Consider the following 17,392-nt stretch of genomic DNA (forward strand, 5'->3'; position numbering starts at 1 on the left):
AAATAGAAAATGGATTTAATCAAAACTATACAAAAATATAGAATGAACCATTCTATTTAAATTACTTTGTGTTAAGGAACTACTCTTCATGATTCACTAAACAAAGTTTCAACCCTCCCCCCCCCCCCCCTCGCCAAAAAAAAACATTCCTGGCTATGGCCCTGTTAGTCGTTTAATATTTTGAAAAGTCAGGACAGAGCTGAAATCTATGTCAGTGCTAACTTTCAAAGTTGGGATCTAAACTGATGCTGGATTCTGCTTTGGGAACATGTGACCACATGGCATGATAACTGAGAAGAATGTCCTTGAGCATGTTAAAAGCATTTTTCCGCATTACCACTAAATACCTCCAGCCAGCATATGCACACTTGGTCTTGCCATTCCAAGAAGATGTCATTTGCATGCATGATTGAGTCTCACTGTTGCTCAGTTTTAAAATTCCACAGCACTCTAGTCCTGATTTTAAGCCGGTAGGTTTGGCAGTACTCACAGGACTTTGTCCTTGCAGAGCGTGCAAAGCGAAAACTGACCTCAAAAAAGAGAACTGAAATTGCCAGGTATTTTTTTTCAGAGGCTCTGATGACACATAAGCTACCTTTTTTTTTTTACAATTCTAGCCTCTCAAAAATTGTGCAGACAGCTGTTGTAACCTCACATATATATACAATTTTGCTGTTGTCCAGTTCGAGGAGAGTATGGAAGTAGAATCCCTATCTATATTGCAGGAAGTTTTTTCCTTTATTTTTTTAAAAAATGTATGTGCCATCTTTACGTTGTTTAAAACGCATCAGCAAAATTAGTCCATATTTTTCTTGAGGTGTAACAATTTGTGGGTGACTCTGGAATACAGTGTGTCACCTACAATCCATGCTGTAGGCCAGAGCTTTCCAAACTGTGGGTCACGACACATTAGTGTGTCAGCAATAGTGTTTAGGTTTGTCGTGTAAACGTAACAAGAAAACTCTGACTATTAAAATAATCAATAAATCATACATTTTAAATATACAGTGTTCCCTCGCTCCTTCGCGGTTTGCTTACCACGGACCCGCTGTTTCGCGGTTTTCACTGCACGGCTCTCCTCCTCCTCCTCCTCTCCTTCCCTCCCTCCCTCTCTCTCTCTCCTCTCTCTCACTTCCCCTTCTCTTTCATCTCCTCTTTTCCCTCCCTCCTTTCTTCCCTCCTCCACCACTTTCCCTCCTGAGGCTGTGGGAGAAAGAGGAGGAGGAGGAAGAAGAAGATGCTGGAGCTGGGGAGGAAACGGAGGGAAGGCGAGGAGGAGGGCCACACAGGCAAAAGTGTCCCTCTGTCCAGGGGAGGGTGGCATGAGCACCCGAGGGAGGGAGGGAGGGAGGGAGGGAGGGAGGGAGGAGAAAGAGGAGAGGAAAGAGAAGGCGAAGTGAGAGGGGGAAGGGAGGGAGCATCCCTACTTTGTGGTATTTTACTTATCACACGTGGTCCTGGAACGGAACACCCATGATAAGTGAGGGAACACCGTATACATGAAAGGTTTTCAAGAGATATATTGTGTCCTCATACATTTTGTTATTACAATTTATATATGTGTCCATATCTCTTATAAGGAGTTGGCTTAACCTCCCATTTGCTGAATTAATGTGTTGCAAAATGATGCAGGTCTAAAATGTGTCTCACCATCATGAAATGTTTGGAAAACTCTGCTGTAGACTAATAAGAACCCCTATACTTTCCTGGCTACTAATCATAGCCAGATCATGGCAGAACAGGCATAGGAAACAGAATTACTTTCATTCCAACAAGAGCTCTAAATCTTGCAACAAGATATACGTCTTAAATAAGATGTTCCCTGTTTCATCTAAATTTCTACTGCTGGAAATCTGTTAATATGTGGAGTTACCAAATGCAGCCAGCATAGAGTACTCATAGTTGTTTCAGTGCTAAACTACAATTTAGAACACCAGGATTCAAATCCATGCTCAGCCATGAAAGTCACTGGGTGACTTTGGACAAGCCACACACACACTCAGCTTTTAAAAATAAATAGGTGACAGGAATCAGACTAGATTAAAGAAGCCAAGTGTTGCAGGAAACACTATGGGAAAACAACCAGGAACCAGAGATAAAAATGAATGAAAAAGACATGGAATTCAAAGATAGCAAAGGCAGGAAAAACGGGAGAACATTATACTGAGCATGTATAGACAGAAGGGAATGTTCTGTTGATAGGAAGGGAGTGGGCAGGCTGTTAGGAAATTCTGAAGGTGTGAATGCAGTCTGGGAGGAAGGGCAGAAGAGCTTAATTCTGTTGATTCTGGCTTCTTATCAAATATTTGGTGTCCAGTCAGTCTTTAATTTTTTTTCTATTTCTTGTTTCTTCATTGTTGTTTTCAAAATATGGTTAAGTACCTACACTGCCCCTGTAATTTCATGATCTCACTTTGAAAAATATCTTCTTAGGAGAAAATACTAGAAGACATTACTTTGAGTATTTCTAGGCTATACATTTAATTGTGTTTATATGCCAAGGCACTATGTACAATTCTCCCTGCTTCCATTTTATTCTCACATCAGTATTTTAATTTTAAAAATGTGGGTTATGTTGACAGAGAAACAGTGGCATAATATCACCTAGTGCGGTTTACAACTGAGCAACAACTGATTCAGAATTTGCCACCATATCCACTGTTCTACACTGCATCTACTGGGAAAATATTAAATAGAATCATAGAATAATAGAGCTGGAAGAGACCACAAGGGCCATCTAGTACAACCCCCTACCATGCAGGAAAAGCATACTCCAAGTACCCCTGACAGATAGCCATCCAGCCTCTGTTTAAAATCTTCCAAGGAAGGAGTTTCCTCCACACTCTGACGCAGAGAGTTCCGCTGCTGAATAACTCTTACAGTCAGAAAGTTCTTCCTAATGTTCAGGTGGAATCTCCTTTCCTGTAATTCGAAACAATTGCTCTGAGCTCCAGGGCAACAGAAAACAAGTCTGCTTCCTCTTTTTATGGCATCTTTTCACATATTTATACATGGCTATCATGTCTGCCCTCAATCTTCTCTTCTACAGGCTAAACATGCCCAGTTCTTTAAGATGATCCTCATAGAGCATGGTCTCCAGACCTTTGATCATTTTAGTTGCCCTCCTTTGGCCATCTTCCAGCTTGTCAATATCTCTTTTGAACTGTGGTGCCCAGAATTGGACACAGTATTCCTGATGAGGAAATACCAAAGCAGAACAGAGAGGTGCCATGACTTCCCTCGATCTAGACACTATACTCCTTTTGATGCAGCCCAAAATCCCATTGACTTTTTTAGCTGTTACATCACAATGTTGGCTCATCTTCAGCTTGTTGTCCACTAAGACTCCAAGTTCTTTTTCACATGTACTGTTGTTGAGCCAAACATCACACATCTCACATCTTTATATTTCACTTTTCTGCCTATCTCATCCATCCTATCAAATTACTTTAAAAATGAAATTTCTGGGTGAGATTGGCTCATGGAGGGCAAATCATAGGCCAAGTATTATTGTCTTCCAAAGGTAGTCTTGGCAATGGGCCCATGGAGTGACTGTGGAGACCTATTCTGGATCTACATGGTCTTTCACATTGAAAATATGTTCATTCCTTTTCATATTCTTTAGCACCTTTGATAACAGTTGACCTCCAGTTAGATTGCTTGAGTGTCTGGACTTCCCAGTTCTCAGTGTTTATACCACTTTTTAAAAGGTTAGGTTTAAGCCCATCTTTAAATCTTTTTTGTTGTTCACTGATATTCCATTTTTCGTTATTGAGAATAAAGTAACTGCTTTGGAAGATGGTGATTGGGAGACTAATGGGGATAAGTCAAGGTCTTCAGTTTTCACCCCTCCTATGTTTTACACCATTTGTACTTTCTGATTCATCCCCCAAAAAGAGATGTTAACCTTGCAACAACTCCAGTCACTATTAATCTCTATGTAACTTGTAATTACAGAGGATTATCAGTAATCTCATGTGTAATTACAAGTTACATAGCTATTACAACTGGCTGGAGTTGTTGCAAGGTTAACATTGATATAATTTGTAATTATAGAGAATTCTAACTCATCCTCCCACCAATGCCATTATGTTTCCGTCGTGGTGGGGTTGCATGCTCTTGGAAGGCAAAAGGCTATGTTGATGGCAGAGGTCCTATTGGTTAAGGTGTCCCATGTCAGGCACTTCCTTTTGCTGAAGGGACAGACAATTACTGGGAGGCAACAGCAGTGTGGGGTGACACTGGTGAAAGATCTCTCAGAGATTATGGCAGTATCACCATAACTAATGCTTGCTGGAATTACACAGAGGGAGATACAATAAACCTTATTTTGCAGATCCTTTTTCCATGAAAACCCTATGATGATATAATTGTGCTGGTACAGCTGTACCAGAAGCTCCAGCTTTATTTTCTTTCTGTTAAAGTTTGCAGTCATAGGACAGGCCTCCTGTCCATCTTAATTAAGCTTTGGTTCAGGCTTCTGGGAAGGAAAGGAGCGAGTTTGGGCAGTCTCACACTAGGTAGCTAAGCTATAGGATGTAGACCAGCTCGTCCCATAGAAAAGCTTCCTTTCTTAAGAGCTTCCAGGGAAAAAGATCATCCAGGGAATTGAAGTCCAGAAACTCCGGCTGAAATATCTTCAAGCCTCGTCTGGTAGGTCTGCTCAATACCCAGACGCACTTGGATTCGGTAGTAGGGGAAAAAAAATGAAGGTGTACAAGACATTTTATAGAAACTTGGAATGTGAGGACATACATCCGGGGAAGCTAGCGATAGTAAACCAGAAGTGGGACATATGAAAACTGTAATACTTGGGGTGAGTGAACTAAAGAAGACAGGATGGGACACTTTTTTCATCAGGTAATTGCAGTTTTACTAGAAAAGAAAAATCTAAGATGAAATATGGCAGAATTAATAGTGAGGAGAAATGTATCAAAAGTAGTCAAAGAATATATTGCACAGTCTAACCTCTATATATCAATTAAACTTCAAGGAAATCCATCAATACAACCATAATCTACATTTATATTCAAACTATAGTGGCAGAAGAGGAAGAACCTTTAAAATTATATGCTGGAGTCGAGGACAAAAATGATTACACACCAAACAAAGTACTTTGTTAGTCATAGGCAATTTTAATGCAAAAGTACAAAACAGAGCAGAATCAAAAACTGTCCAAAAATTTGGCCAAGGATCAAGAAATGAAGCAGGAGAACAAATTACTGAATTTTCCAAGCCAGGGGTGATTTGAATGCAATATTCCTGCTTCTTGGCGGGGGTTTGGACCGGATGGCTCATGAGGTCTCTTCAAACTCTTTGATTCTATTATTCTAGTAGTTTGTTCATTGCAAATACAATCTTCAAACAAGAAACACCTGGTTGCCACTATAGAAGTCAAATAGGCTAGATAATGGGAAGCAGAAGATGGAAAAGATCCATTCTCTATGCAAAAGCACGACTAGAAGCAGATTCTAGCACAGACCATGAACTGCTGATTTAGAGTGAAGCTAAAGGAGAATAGTTAATAAACCACAATGCTGAAATAAAGCTTGAAGAACATCAGTGTAAACTTTGAGGATAATGTGAAAAATCATTTGCACTATTAAGTCTAATTGATTGGGAGCCAGAAGAAGGAACATTGTCAGGAAGGGATGCAAAAATACATTATCTGTAGTCAAAAAGAAAAAGAAGCTTAAGTAATGACACATAGTCATAGTTGCTGTTATTGCATAGTGTAAAGAGGCCCCTAAGGGCAGCACATGGGTATAACAGGTGTGATTAATAGAAAACAGATTATTGCAATACAAACGTAAGAAGCTAATCAAGATATCAGTCCCCTCTACTCCACAGAGATTTTAGTTGTTGCATATATTGGCAACCATATACATTCTTTGTGCAACATAGAATAAAAGAATCATATATTACATTATAACTGAAATCTATCCCAACATCAACTACAATTTCTAGTTAACATGAAACATCCTACAGATTAATTTTCTTTCTGCTCTCCCATTCTCCTACTTGGAAATTCCCTAGTTCTGATTTACTCTCTCACCTGTTTTACATTACACCAATTCCTCTTCCTTTCACATGCAAATCCACATCTCTGCCACTCTCTGCATACTTCCACTTTCTACTTATCTCATTAACAGAAGCTACTATTACACAAAAAACACACAGTCACTAAAGAGCCTCATGGAAGAAACAGCCTTCTTGCCTGAGACTCAGCCTCATATTGGCCAAACTTTCGACCCTCATAACCTAAAATCTGCTGTCTTTTGTTGGCTTTCGGTCAACTGGGTTCCTTGCTTTGTTTGATACTGTTTTATTTTATTGTTTACATTGCTTTACATTATTGATTTGTTGCAGTTACTTACATGCTTTGACTTTACACTCTTTTATAGCCATTATGAGCTACATTGGATTTTTTTTAAACTGAAGAGCAGTGCAGAAATGCTTTAAATAAATAAAGTAAAATAAGAAATAAATATTCACAGTTGGGAGGAATATTTGAAGTGCTGACAGATGGCTCTGCATGATGAGCAAATGGCTCTGCACACCATATTGCAATGTGGAATTACAGAGCAAAAGGTGTTGCTATATCTGCGCCTGTGGCCGTTATGAATTTTATAGCCATTTAAATGCTGCCTTCTCCCGATCACATATACTAACAATGAATACATTCTTCCAGCCTTCATTCTTATATCACCAAAATGATTCCTTCCGTGCATGTATGTATGTCTGCAGAATATGTATATGTTTATTCATTGTGTCTGTAAAAAAAAGTAGGGACGGTCCTTTCCCAAAAGTCCCAAATAGTACATTCGCTTACCACAAAATACTGTGTGAATGTTAAAGGCAATAGAAAACAAGGAAAGTGATGGGAAGAGAAAGAGTGCAATGGAATGTAATTTAGAGAAAGGGCACAGCCGAATGGCCAGCTTTCTACACAGAAACTGTGCTGGTACAACTGCACCAGCAACTCCAATTTTGTTTGCTTTGCCTTTAATGTTTGTTGCAGTCCTAAGTTTCAGGGACTCTGCAGATAGGTGGCTTCTTTTGGCTGCAATCATAGGGCAAGCCACCTGTCAATTATCATTAGGTGCCCTGGTCCTGCCCCTTTCTGAGTTTTGGAGGGAATAGGAGCCTTTTTGAGTCAGTTCTCACAGAGAAGCTTTTCGCACAGGACATAAAACCAAGAGCTCCTGTAGAAAGCTTCGTCTTCTATGGCTTGGCCGGGAGACATACAGCTTTACAGCTTGGCCAGAGTTATACAGTCCTACAGCTTGGCTGGGGTTATACAGCCCTACAGCTTGGCCGGGGAGAAAAGGCCCACAGCTTGGCTGAGGATTTTGCAGCCTTCCAGCTCCTTTGCTGAGGGACTTCAGCCAGCCATCACTGAAACCTGAACTCTTTCTTTTCCCCTGAAAGTCTACAAAGCTCTGCTTGGTAAGGGTCTCTCGCAGAAGCCAGACGCAGTTGGTACCGGGTGCAGGGGCTCCACGCCAACAGAGGCAAGTACAGACTGCCCAGATTAGAAGTTAAGGATTTCCCCATTAGTTAGTACACAGTTATTAAGATAGTGCCTGTTCCCAGTGAACAAGATTGCAAGAGCCAAAAGACTGTTAAGAAAGCTTTAAAGTACCTGTTTGTTTTCATCAATAAAGAACTTTGTTGGACGTACTTTAAGCCTTTACAGAACTTTGTTTTGGGGAGGTCCAAGGGCCTTTAATATGAGGCAGCCCCGGCGTCCCGTTGGGCACACAGAATTTATGTCCTGTCTACAGTCATGTGCACAGGCCCAGCGTGCGACAGCACAGAAACATTCCATATGGCAACATTTTATTACAGATTTTACCTGCAACTTCATTAGTTCCAGGCATTGCGGGATTATATTCAGAATGGGAACCCAAACCTATTGCTGCTTTATGCAAGTTTCTTATTATGCTTCCTTATGTTATCATGAAAAGGAAAATCACCATTAGGTCTATGCAAAAGGTAAGCAGCAAGAACTATTAGTACTTTTCTACTATTTTTCTGGCCTTTGTAGGGCCGTGTCTTACAACTGGGAGGAGGGATGAAAAGACCACCTGTACATTACACTGTTTTAGCTTTGTTCCAAGAGCTCAAAAATCATTTATGATCTTTTGAAAAGTATGCCTAATAGTATCGGTTCCTACATGAATCAGCATGAGGGGGTGGTGGTGATGGGGCTTGGGGAGCCTGGTAAGCCTCAGAGTGATATGGTGTATTTTTGCCCCGAGGAGGCAGCATATTTCTCGAGCCATCCCATCTGGTCTGGAAATGATGGCTTCTGTTCCTCTAAGGAGGGAGTTGCCTACCACCAAGACCTGCTTACTTTAAGGATTGACAGGGTACCTTTTGTGCAATATAGTGTGTAGATCCTCAGAAAAGTAATCCTGTTGAAGTGAATTGTGTAGGTGTAAAGTGTTGTCCTCCTCCTTGACATCCCCGGTGCATTCATCAAGGACAATCCACTGAGATTTGTCTAAGAGCCTATCATTCTCCTGAATGTGTTCCTGTTGCACCTCGTCTATGATTGGGGATGGAACATCTACATGATTGTGTACGTGTGAATATTGTGAAGTGTTGTCCCAGTCAGGGCTATACTGATCAAGGATTTGATATGCAATGATAATAAAATCAATGAAATGTTAAGAAGAATCCTACTGCAAAAGACCAAAGGACTAAATCCAATAGCCTGCCTCTAGTGGTGGCCAACTTCCAGATGCCTTTGGGAAGCCCCCAAGCAAGGCATGAGCAAAACAAAAAACAAAAAAAAAACCTCCTGCTGTTGTTCCTTTTTACATGGCAGTTGTGATTCTGGATGAGAGTATAGAGTTACTTCACAACTGAATTAATGTGCTGCATTATAAGTTTTAAAACCAGAACTTTGGAAAGTTAATTTCTAGACTACTTTTCAAAGACATAGTCATATTTGTTTCTGTTATTAAAAAGAAAGGAATAAGTTGCTTTGACACATTTTCATAACAAATTTATTTTAGCATTAATTTTTGTAGAGTACATCCCACTTATTAATTATTAGTTACACATATATTCTGCATTGCTTCCAATAAACTCAAGGCAGAATTATGCTTCTGGTTCTCTCTTTACTCACTGTAAGATTAACTGAGAATCACTGGCCTGAAGTCACCCAGTGAATTTAATGGCTCAGTGAGGAGTTGGGCATTATCTTCCCAATATAGCACTCTAAATTGGACTAGGGAAATTCTGATTCTCCCCCAAATGTTTTGGAAAATCCTAATAATACTGCCTGGGGCTTGAAGTCCAAAACATCTGGAAGACTAAAGATTTGCTGCTGTTGCTCTGACAACTCACACCACACTGGTATCATTGTGTACATACCAAGAGAATGCCACAGCAGGAGACTCAATGTCGACTATTAGAGCACTTCCTGGAACCCTCTTGTCATACCTTGTTGTGATAGGACCTACATTCAGTTGGCAGTCCAAAGCAGGGCAAACCCAGTGAATCAATTGCTGGATGTAAGTTAACAATTATACAAACCTTTAGTCAGCATTTATACAGTCTAAATCAACTTTTATACAAATGTATAGAAATCCTATAATCTTGGCCTCTGCTTGTCCAGTGTTGTTGGATACATTTCAATTCATGGAACTTGAGAATATAAACAGGATAGAGACAAGAGCCACTGCATGCATACTGGACCCATGCCAGTCCTGGCTGTTGAAAACATCCCAAGAGGGAGAAGTGGATTGGGTATGGGGAGTAGTGAATGCCTCACTACAGCAAGGGATATTTCCATCTTGTATAAAAGACTTTGTGGTGAGACCATTGTTGAAAAGAACCCCTTCCTGGATCTCACCATACTGGAGAAGTAGTGACCCGCCTGCCAGCTCTAGGCATTTCTGGATGAAACAGAATATCTAGTCCACTTCATTCTGGCTTCAGGCCTAGCTATGGGATAGAGACAGATTCTCTTGCCTTGATAGATGACCTACACAGGGAACTGGATAGGGAAATATGTCCCTGGTGTTTTTGCTGAACCACTCAACAGTTTTTGATACCATCAAATAGGGACAATGGGACACTATTTCACATGGCTCCAGCCTTTCTTGGAAGGGTAACTCCAAGAAACTGAGTAACTCCAAGAAGGGGTAACTCCAAGAAGAACTGGGGGATGCCTGCTCAACACTCTAGCTACTATCCTGTGGTTAAGAAGAACTTCTGATCAGAAACTTCAACAAGTCCAAAATGCTGCGGCCAAGATGTAGACCAAAGGCATTGTGCAACTTCCCTGCTGGAATAGTTGCATTGCCTACCTGTCTGTTTGTGGGTTTTTAGCTTTAAAATCCCAAATGCTTGGTTCCATATCTCCTTATCATATCAGTCAACATGAATATCAAGGTTTGCAAGCGAGGTCTTGCTCTCAATCCCAACACATTTGCAGGTATGGGTAGTGAGGGATTTTGACATGGCTTTGACATGGCTCTCTCTCTCTTTTTTTTTTTTTTTTTGTAAATTTAGATGTATCTTTTTAAATTATTGCAAGCTGCCTTGAACCCCATTATGGGAGAAATGCAGGATATAAATTAAATAAATAAGTATTTAGATAAATCTGCATTAATGCAAAGAGTTTACTTCAGCTGGTACTAGAAACTGAATTTAGGCCATGGCTACACAAACACAATCTCTCTCTTTCCCTGCTACACACACACACACAGAGAGAGAGACAGGCAGACAGGAAAAATTGTATCCTTTTATAAATGCAGGGAGACAAAGGAGTATTGCGTATTGGTCAGCAATGCAGAATTTCAGAATATGGGTCACCACAGGACTCCTATAGTCATTTATTCCACACTGGCAGTAGTGCACAGGGAGTGATTATGGCAATTTGGAAACATGCTCAGCCTGTCAATGAACAATCACTTTATTGTAACAGTGAGCCTCCATTGTAAAATGCAGAATTTAAAAAACTGAATCACCAGAAATAGAACACGATGGTGTTCTGCTGTGTTGCAGTGCTTTTGCATTAAATGCTAGACTTCTGACTACAGTGGAACTGCTCTGGCATAAAATCGAGGAAATGGAGTGAAAACCCCAGCTTGGATTATGTGTCACATTTTGGGGAAAGTGTTCTGAAAATAATACAATAAGAAGCATACTGTTTACAATATAGCTATTAGTATTATTTATATAAAGCTGTAACTATGCCCAGGGCTTATACAAATAGAAGAGAAAGTCTATAACTTAAAGTGTTTACCATCTGAAAGCATCAAAGGGCAAGTGAATGAATTCTGGTGCTATTGCTAAGTAGGCTTTTCATGAGGCAGTGATCTTAGGCATGATTATATGGCAATATACTCATTTGATCGCAGCAAGACCTATCTTTGCACATTGCCTGTTTTTAATCTGACATTTAGGCTGTATCCACACTGCAGAATTAAAGTACAGTAGTTTGACACCATATTCACTGCTGTGGCTCAATGCTATGAAAGCTGCTTTGAGCCTCCTTGTAAAGAGAAAAAGTGGGATATATTATTATTTGAAACACAAGATGAGTCCACAGCAGACAAGATCACTCTGCTAGCTGTTGTGTTGGATCACACATCGGACACTTCCCAAGTGTCTAGGACTGTGTGATGTATCAGCGAATAATGCATGAAGATCCCAGAAAGGTGGACTTCTGCAGCTGGCAAATGGTAATCTTGTCAGCGCTGATTGTGTTTAAGTGCAGGCCAAGGTCTTTAGGCACTGCACCCAATGTGCCAATCACCACTGGGACCACCTTTACTGGCTTGTGCCAGAGTCTTTGCAGTTTGATCTTTAAATCCTCATATCGTGTCAGCTTTTCCAGTTGTTTCTCTTCAATCCTACTGTCACCTGGGATTACAACATCGACAATCCATACTTTGTTTTTTAACACGATTGTGAGGTCAGGAGTATTGTGCTCCAAATCTCTGTCTGTCTGAATTTGGAAGTCCCAGAGGAGTTTGACGTGTTCATTTTCTGTAACTTATTCTGGCTTGTGATCCCACCAGTTCTTTGTCACAGGAAGATGGTATTTGTGGCATAAGTTCCAATGAATTATTATTATTATTATTTTCCACATTTGAATCCCACCCTTCTTGCTCGAAGGGACTCAGGGCAGCCTCAAAACAGGCAGAAATTTGATGCCAACAACATAAAATTCCAAAAATCCAACAATTGCAATTAAAACCACATAATTAAAACATCTGTTATGAAAATATCAATTAAAATCATGCAAGTTCAAATCATAGTCCAAGTTTTGTCCATTTGTTAGTCACATTAAAATTACTCTCATTATTGCATTGCCACAATTATAGCTCGAATGCTTGGTCCCACAACCATGTCTTAAGTATTTTCCTGAAGGATCGGAGGGAGGGGTGCTCTGATTTTATTGCGGAGGGAGTTCCACAGATGAGGGGGCACCACTGAGAAGGCCCTGACTTTCGTCCCCACCAATCGCACTTCCGAGGGTGGTAGGACCAAGAGCTGGGCCTCCCTCAACTATCTTAATCTCCGAGGTGGGTCATAGAGGGAGATATATTTGGACAGATAAGCTGGGCCTGAACTGTTTATATATAAACATAATAATAATAATAATAATAATAATAATAATAATAATAATTCCTAGGTATTGTAGTTTTGTGAGATATTTACTTTTCTCTGAGAGAGAGCTCTAGTGCCACAACGAGCTACAAATCCCAGGACTTCATGGGATGGCCGTTAAAGTGGTAACAAACTGTTATACTTTTGCAGTATGGATGATCTTTCTACATCTGCAACCAGTTAACCAGTATAAGCATTCTTTTATAGGACCTGGTTTTGTGATCATCTTGAATATTCCTCTTCTGAATATGGTCCAATCTAAACAAAGCACTGCAGATAAAGTAAAATGCTAAAACATTTTGTTAAAATGCAGGTAAAATTCACTGGGGCTTGGTTACAGCACCCCTGCTTTGCAGCATCCACAGAATTTGAATTTTGTGAATGCTCAAGTCCCATTTTACACAAAGACATAATAAAATGGTGTTCCTCAAATAAAATGGCAAAAATCAAGATTTGCTTTTTTTGGACTTTTTCTGCTGTTGGGAGAGGAATATTTTCAAGCTCTGGATGATTGTATACATTGAACCTATAAGTCTGTGTAGGTTTATCTAGAAATAAGTTGAATGTAGTGGATACAGGTTCCAAATACACACACACAATCACACTGCAAACATCTCAGTGTCACACTATAAATCACAAAACAATCTATACTGTACATCCTAATGCCATCTTTCCTGAATAGACTTCTAAACACTGAGTTCAGAGCAAAGGTTTGCCATTTTTTGAATGAGTAACTGTAACTACAAGGGCCCCCTGTGGTGCAGCTGTGGAACTTGCTGACTGAAAGATTGGCAGTTCGAATTCGAGAAGCAGGGTGAGCTGCCGCTGTTAGCCCCAGCTTCTGCCAACCAAGCAGTTTGAAACATGCAAATGTGAGTAGATCAATAGGTACTGCTTTGGCAGGAAGGTAACAGTGCTCCATGCAGTCCACGTGACCTAGGAAGCATCTACGGACAGCAACTGCGCTTTGGCTTAGAAATGGAGATAAGCACCACCACCCAGAGTTGGAAGGATTAGGGTTGGACATGATTAGACTAAATGTCAGGGGAAACCTTTACCTTTTAACTGTAACTATATGTGAAAACTGAATAGAAAGCAGAGCTTCTCATTGGCATCTTTGTTTCTTTCTCCGCTTAATATGTTACTGTTATTTCTGTCAATTAGATGTTATTCTCCACAATGCCATGAAATTACATTGATTTCTCATACAGAGAGAATCAGCACACTTTCATCTCTCTTTTTCAGAGATAAAATGTATTTATCATATCAAGAGCAAACCAAGGGTACTGTTGTATTGTATTGTAAATTTGAAAACTTGGCATTCTGTTAAATGTCCTTTGACCTGTAGCTGGCCAATTGGAGTGCCTCTGGTGTTGCTATAAGAAGGTCCATTGAGCATGTAGCAGGGCTCAGGCTGCATTGTAATAGGTGGTCTGTGGTTTGCTCTTCTCCACACTCACATGTTGTGGACTCCACTTTGTAGCCACAATTCATAAGGGTTGGCTCTGCATCTTATGCTCAACACCTTCCAAGTCCCCCAAGTTTTCTGTGTGCCCAGAAGGGGCCATGGATTGAGGTTTTGGGTTTTAGCTGCCACTTTTGGACTCTTGCTTGCTGAGTTGTTCCAGTGAATGTCTCTGTCAATCTTAGAAAATTGTTTCTTGATTTAAGTCATTAGTGTGCTGGCTGATATCCGAACAGGGGATGGGCTGGAGATGTCACTGTCTTGGTCCTTTCATAATTAACTGCTACTTCCCAGTGGTGCAATACCGGCTAAACAGCGTAGTTTCTCCAGTAGTGTAGGGTGCAGACACCCTGTGGGTGCAGACACCCTGTGATAATGTGGCATGTCTCATTAAGAGACACATCCACTGTTTTAGGGGGGACATGAGACAAACCTCCCTACAGGATTGCAAGACATCAAGGTCTTTGTAGACGGCTGATTCTCTCACAGCAGAGGTAACTGAGATAAAATAGAACCATAGAGTTGGAAGAGACCTCATGGGCCATCCAGTCCAACCCCCTGCCAAGAAGCAGGAAAATTGCATTCAAAGCATCCCTGACAGATGGCCTTCCATCCTCTGTTTAAAAGCTTCCAAATAAGGAGTCTCCACCACACTCTGGGGCAGAGAGTTCCACTGCTGAATGGCCCTCACAGTCAGGAAGTTCAGTGTAAGCATCCTTAATCCAGAATTCCAAAATACTCCAAAATTGCCCATATGGGTGGCTGAGGTGTCTATGAAAATACAAATAAATTCCATCTTCAAGGTGATGATTATGGTGTACACATACAGAAATACAGATATTCCAAAATCCAAAACACTACTTTGGGCTGAGTATCCTCGGGGGAGGTCCTCCTTTCACCCCTTCCTCCATCACAGGTTCGACTTGTGGAAATGAGAGAGAGAGCCTTTTCCGCTGTGGCCCCCCGGATCTGGAACTCACTGCCTGGTGAGATTAGGCAAGCCCCCACCTTAGCAGCCTTCAAGAAAGATCTCAAAACTTGGCTTTTCTGTTGCGCCTTTGGAGAGTGACCATATACCTCTTTTTGTTGCTCCGCCCATAATGTCATCCTCATATTGTACTTCCTTCTGCCGGTGTGAAGGCCTGTTTCCACTACTCCGTCTCCTACGAGCTTCTCCCAGAAATATTTCTCTTTCATTTTTATCTCATTCTCTCCTGACGTTTCGCCTGCATCTATGGCAAGCATCCTACCTACAACCCAGAACATTACATTTTTTATTTATATAGATTATTATTATTATTATTATTATTATTATTATTATTATTATCCTTTTCTGAAAAGCTTGAGTCCAGGAGTGCATCTGCATTGCATAATTAATACAGTTTGACACTGCCTGAATGGCTATGACTCACTGCTTTGGAATCATGGGAGTTGTAGTTTGGTGAGGCACCAGCACTATTTGGGAGAGGCGGCTACAGACCTTGCTAAACTACAAATCCCAGAATCCCATAGCCTTGAGACATGGCAGTGGGGTCAAACTGCATTAATTCTACAATACAGACGCACCTCTGGTCTCAAGACTTTCAGAGGGATACTCTGCCTGGAGCAGTGCAAAAAGACATCGTGTTTAAAGTCTTCCCAGAGTTGCTGCCCTTGATAGGGATTTGCAAGCAGGGCTGAAGCACATGACAAGCGGCTCCTCCAGCACATGGCGCCGGTACTTCATGTACCTGATGGCAATTCTTCAGAAGTGTCGCAAGCGTTGGGAAGAGTTTCTATAAGTAGGGGAGAAACAGTGGGCGAGAAAGCGCATGCGCACTACGCCCATGCTGTCTCTTGCACAATGTGCTGCGGGTACCTCGCTCCAGCGTACTCCCTGTATGCAAATATAGCGATCCCTCGTCTTGCTCGCTCATTGGATGCCCCGGAAGGGGCGTGACCGGATATGTAAATAGAGAGAAAGAAAGAAAAGCAGTGCACCCGGCATTTTCCTAAATGGCCGAGAAGGAAGAGGCGTGGCCGAAGGGGCACAAGGCTAGTTCTATCAGGGGGCGTGGCTTGTATGTAAATATAACCCCTCGCGGCTCCGGATTGGAGGGGAGAAGGCAAGTAGGCCGGGTTTATGCAAAGAAGGCGCCCGTTTTTTCCGTAAGGTGGCGTCCGTTCTTAGCCCCGCCCTGCGGTTTAAAAGCCGCCGCGCCTGCGCAGTGGGAGGAAATCGGGACTTAGTCTGTTACACAAGTAGCTGCTCCGTAGCGAAGGGGCCGCGTTCTCTCTTCGGCCTCGAGGCTTTCCTCCGCAGGCGTCTCGCCAGGCTTCCCCTCTCGCCTCCCCGCCCGGCACGTAGCCTCGTCGTAGGCAATGAGTGGGGATCAGCTGCACAACGACTCCCAGGTGAGGACGAGGCCTTCCTCTATAGCTCTGAGAGAAGCTAACCGACGCTCCGGCCTACCTTCGCCCATGAGGGGGAAGGGCGAAGAGGGGGGGCTTTCCCCATCCAAGCTAGGCCCTCATTCGGAATAAGGCCTAGCTGGGCGAGTTCCCTCACAGCCTAGGGAAAAGTGAGGCTTGCCTGAAAGAGGAGAGCCATTGTCTTCCTCCTGGGAAGTGTGCAACACTCTAAAAGAGGCTTTTAGGCCTCTCTTTTTCTCTCCTTCAGGCCTGGGCAAATTCCAGCCCTCCAGGTGTTTTGGACTCCAACTCCCACAATTCTTAACAGCCGGTAGGCTGTTAGGAATTGTGGGAGTTGGAGTCCAAAACACCTGGAGGGCTGGAATTTGCCCAGGCCACATCTAAACCCAGACATGGCCTGCATTGTGCCTGTGGAGTCGTCCCCATTTTGTCTCAGACTTCCCACTCTCTCCAAGATCTCCCTTCTTGATTCAATCACCTTTTAAGGACATCCTTCAAAACATTAAAATACATTTAAAGGAGAGCTGGGGAAACACAGAAACAAACACGAGGAAGCCAGGTGGGGAAAAAAGAGGGGGGGGGATATATATGTATGGGTGTCAATTATTTGAATTTGAAACATACCAATATATTTAAGGACACTCATTTCTCCCCCTCACCTTGACTGGTGTTTAATTAGTACTTTTTTGGTATGTGAAATAATTCTTAGAGCTGGAAGGAAGGGATATATTAATAAATATATTTAAGGACATTCATTTCTCCCCCCTCACCTTGACTGGTGTTTAATTAGTACATTTTTTGGTATGTGAAATAATTCTTAAGAGCTGGGAGGAAGGGATATATTAATATATGTGGATACATAAATATACATGCCCTATA

At 41.7% G+C, this 17,392-nt stretch overlaps 1 protein-coding gene across 1 annotated transcript in view; it reads left to right on the top strand.

Annotated features, from left to right (window-relative positions):
* Positions 1-16,308: 16,308 nt before the first annotated feature.
* TOP1 (DNA topoisomerase I) overlaps positions 16,309-17,392 on the top strand; it is a 90,721-nt gene continuing 89,637 nt past the window's right edge. The window contains exon 1 of the mRNA XM_060772230.2: positions 16,309-16,495. Coding sequence (XP_060628213.1) covers positions 16,463-16,495 — 33 coding nt within the window. The 5' untranslated portion in view covers positions 16,309-16,462. The remainder of the gene's footprint in view (positions 16,496-17,392) is intronic.

This window comes from Anolis sagrei, chromosome 4 (genome assembly GCF_037176765.1).
Source record: "Anolis sagrei isolate rAnoSag1 chromosome 4, rAnoSag1.mat, whole genome shotgun sequence".
In the NCBI taxonomy this organism is placed as follows: Eukaryota; Metazoa; Chordata; class Lepidosauria; order Squamata; family Dactyloidae; genus Anolis; species Anolis sagrei.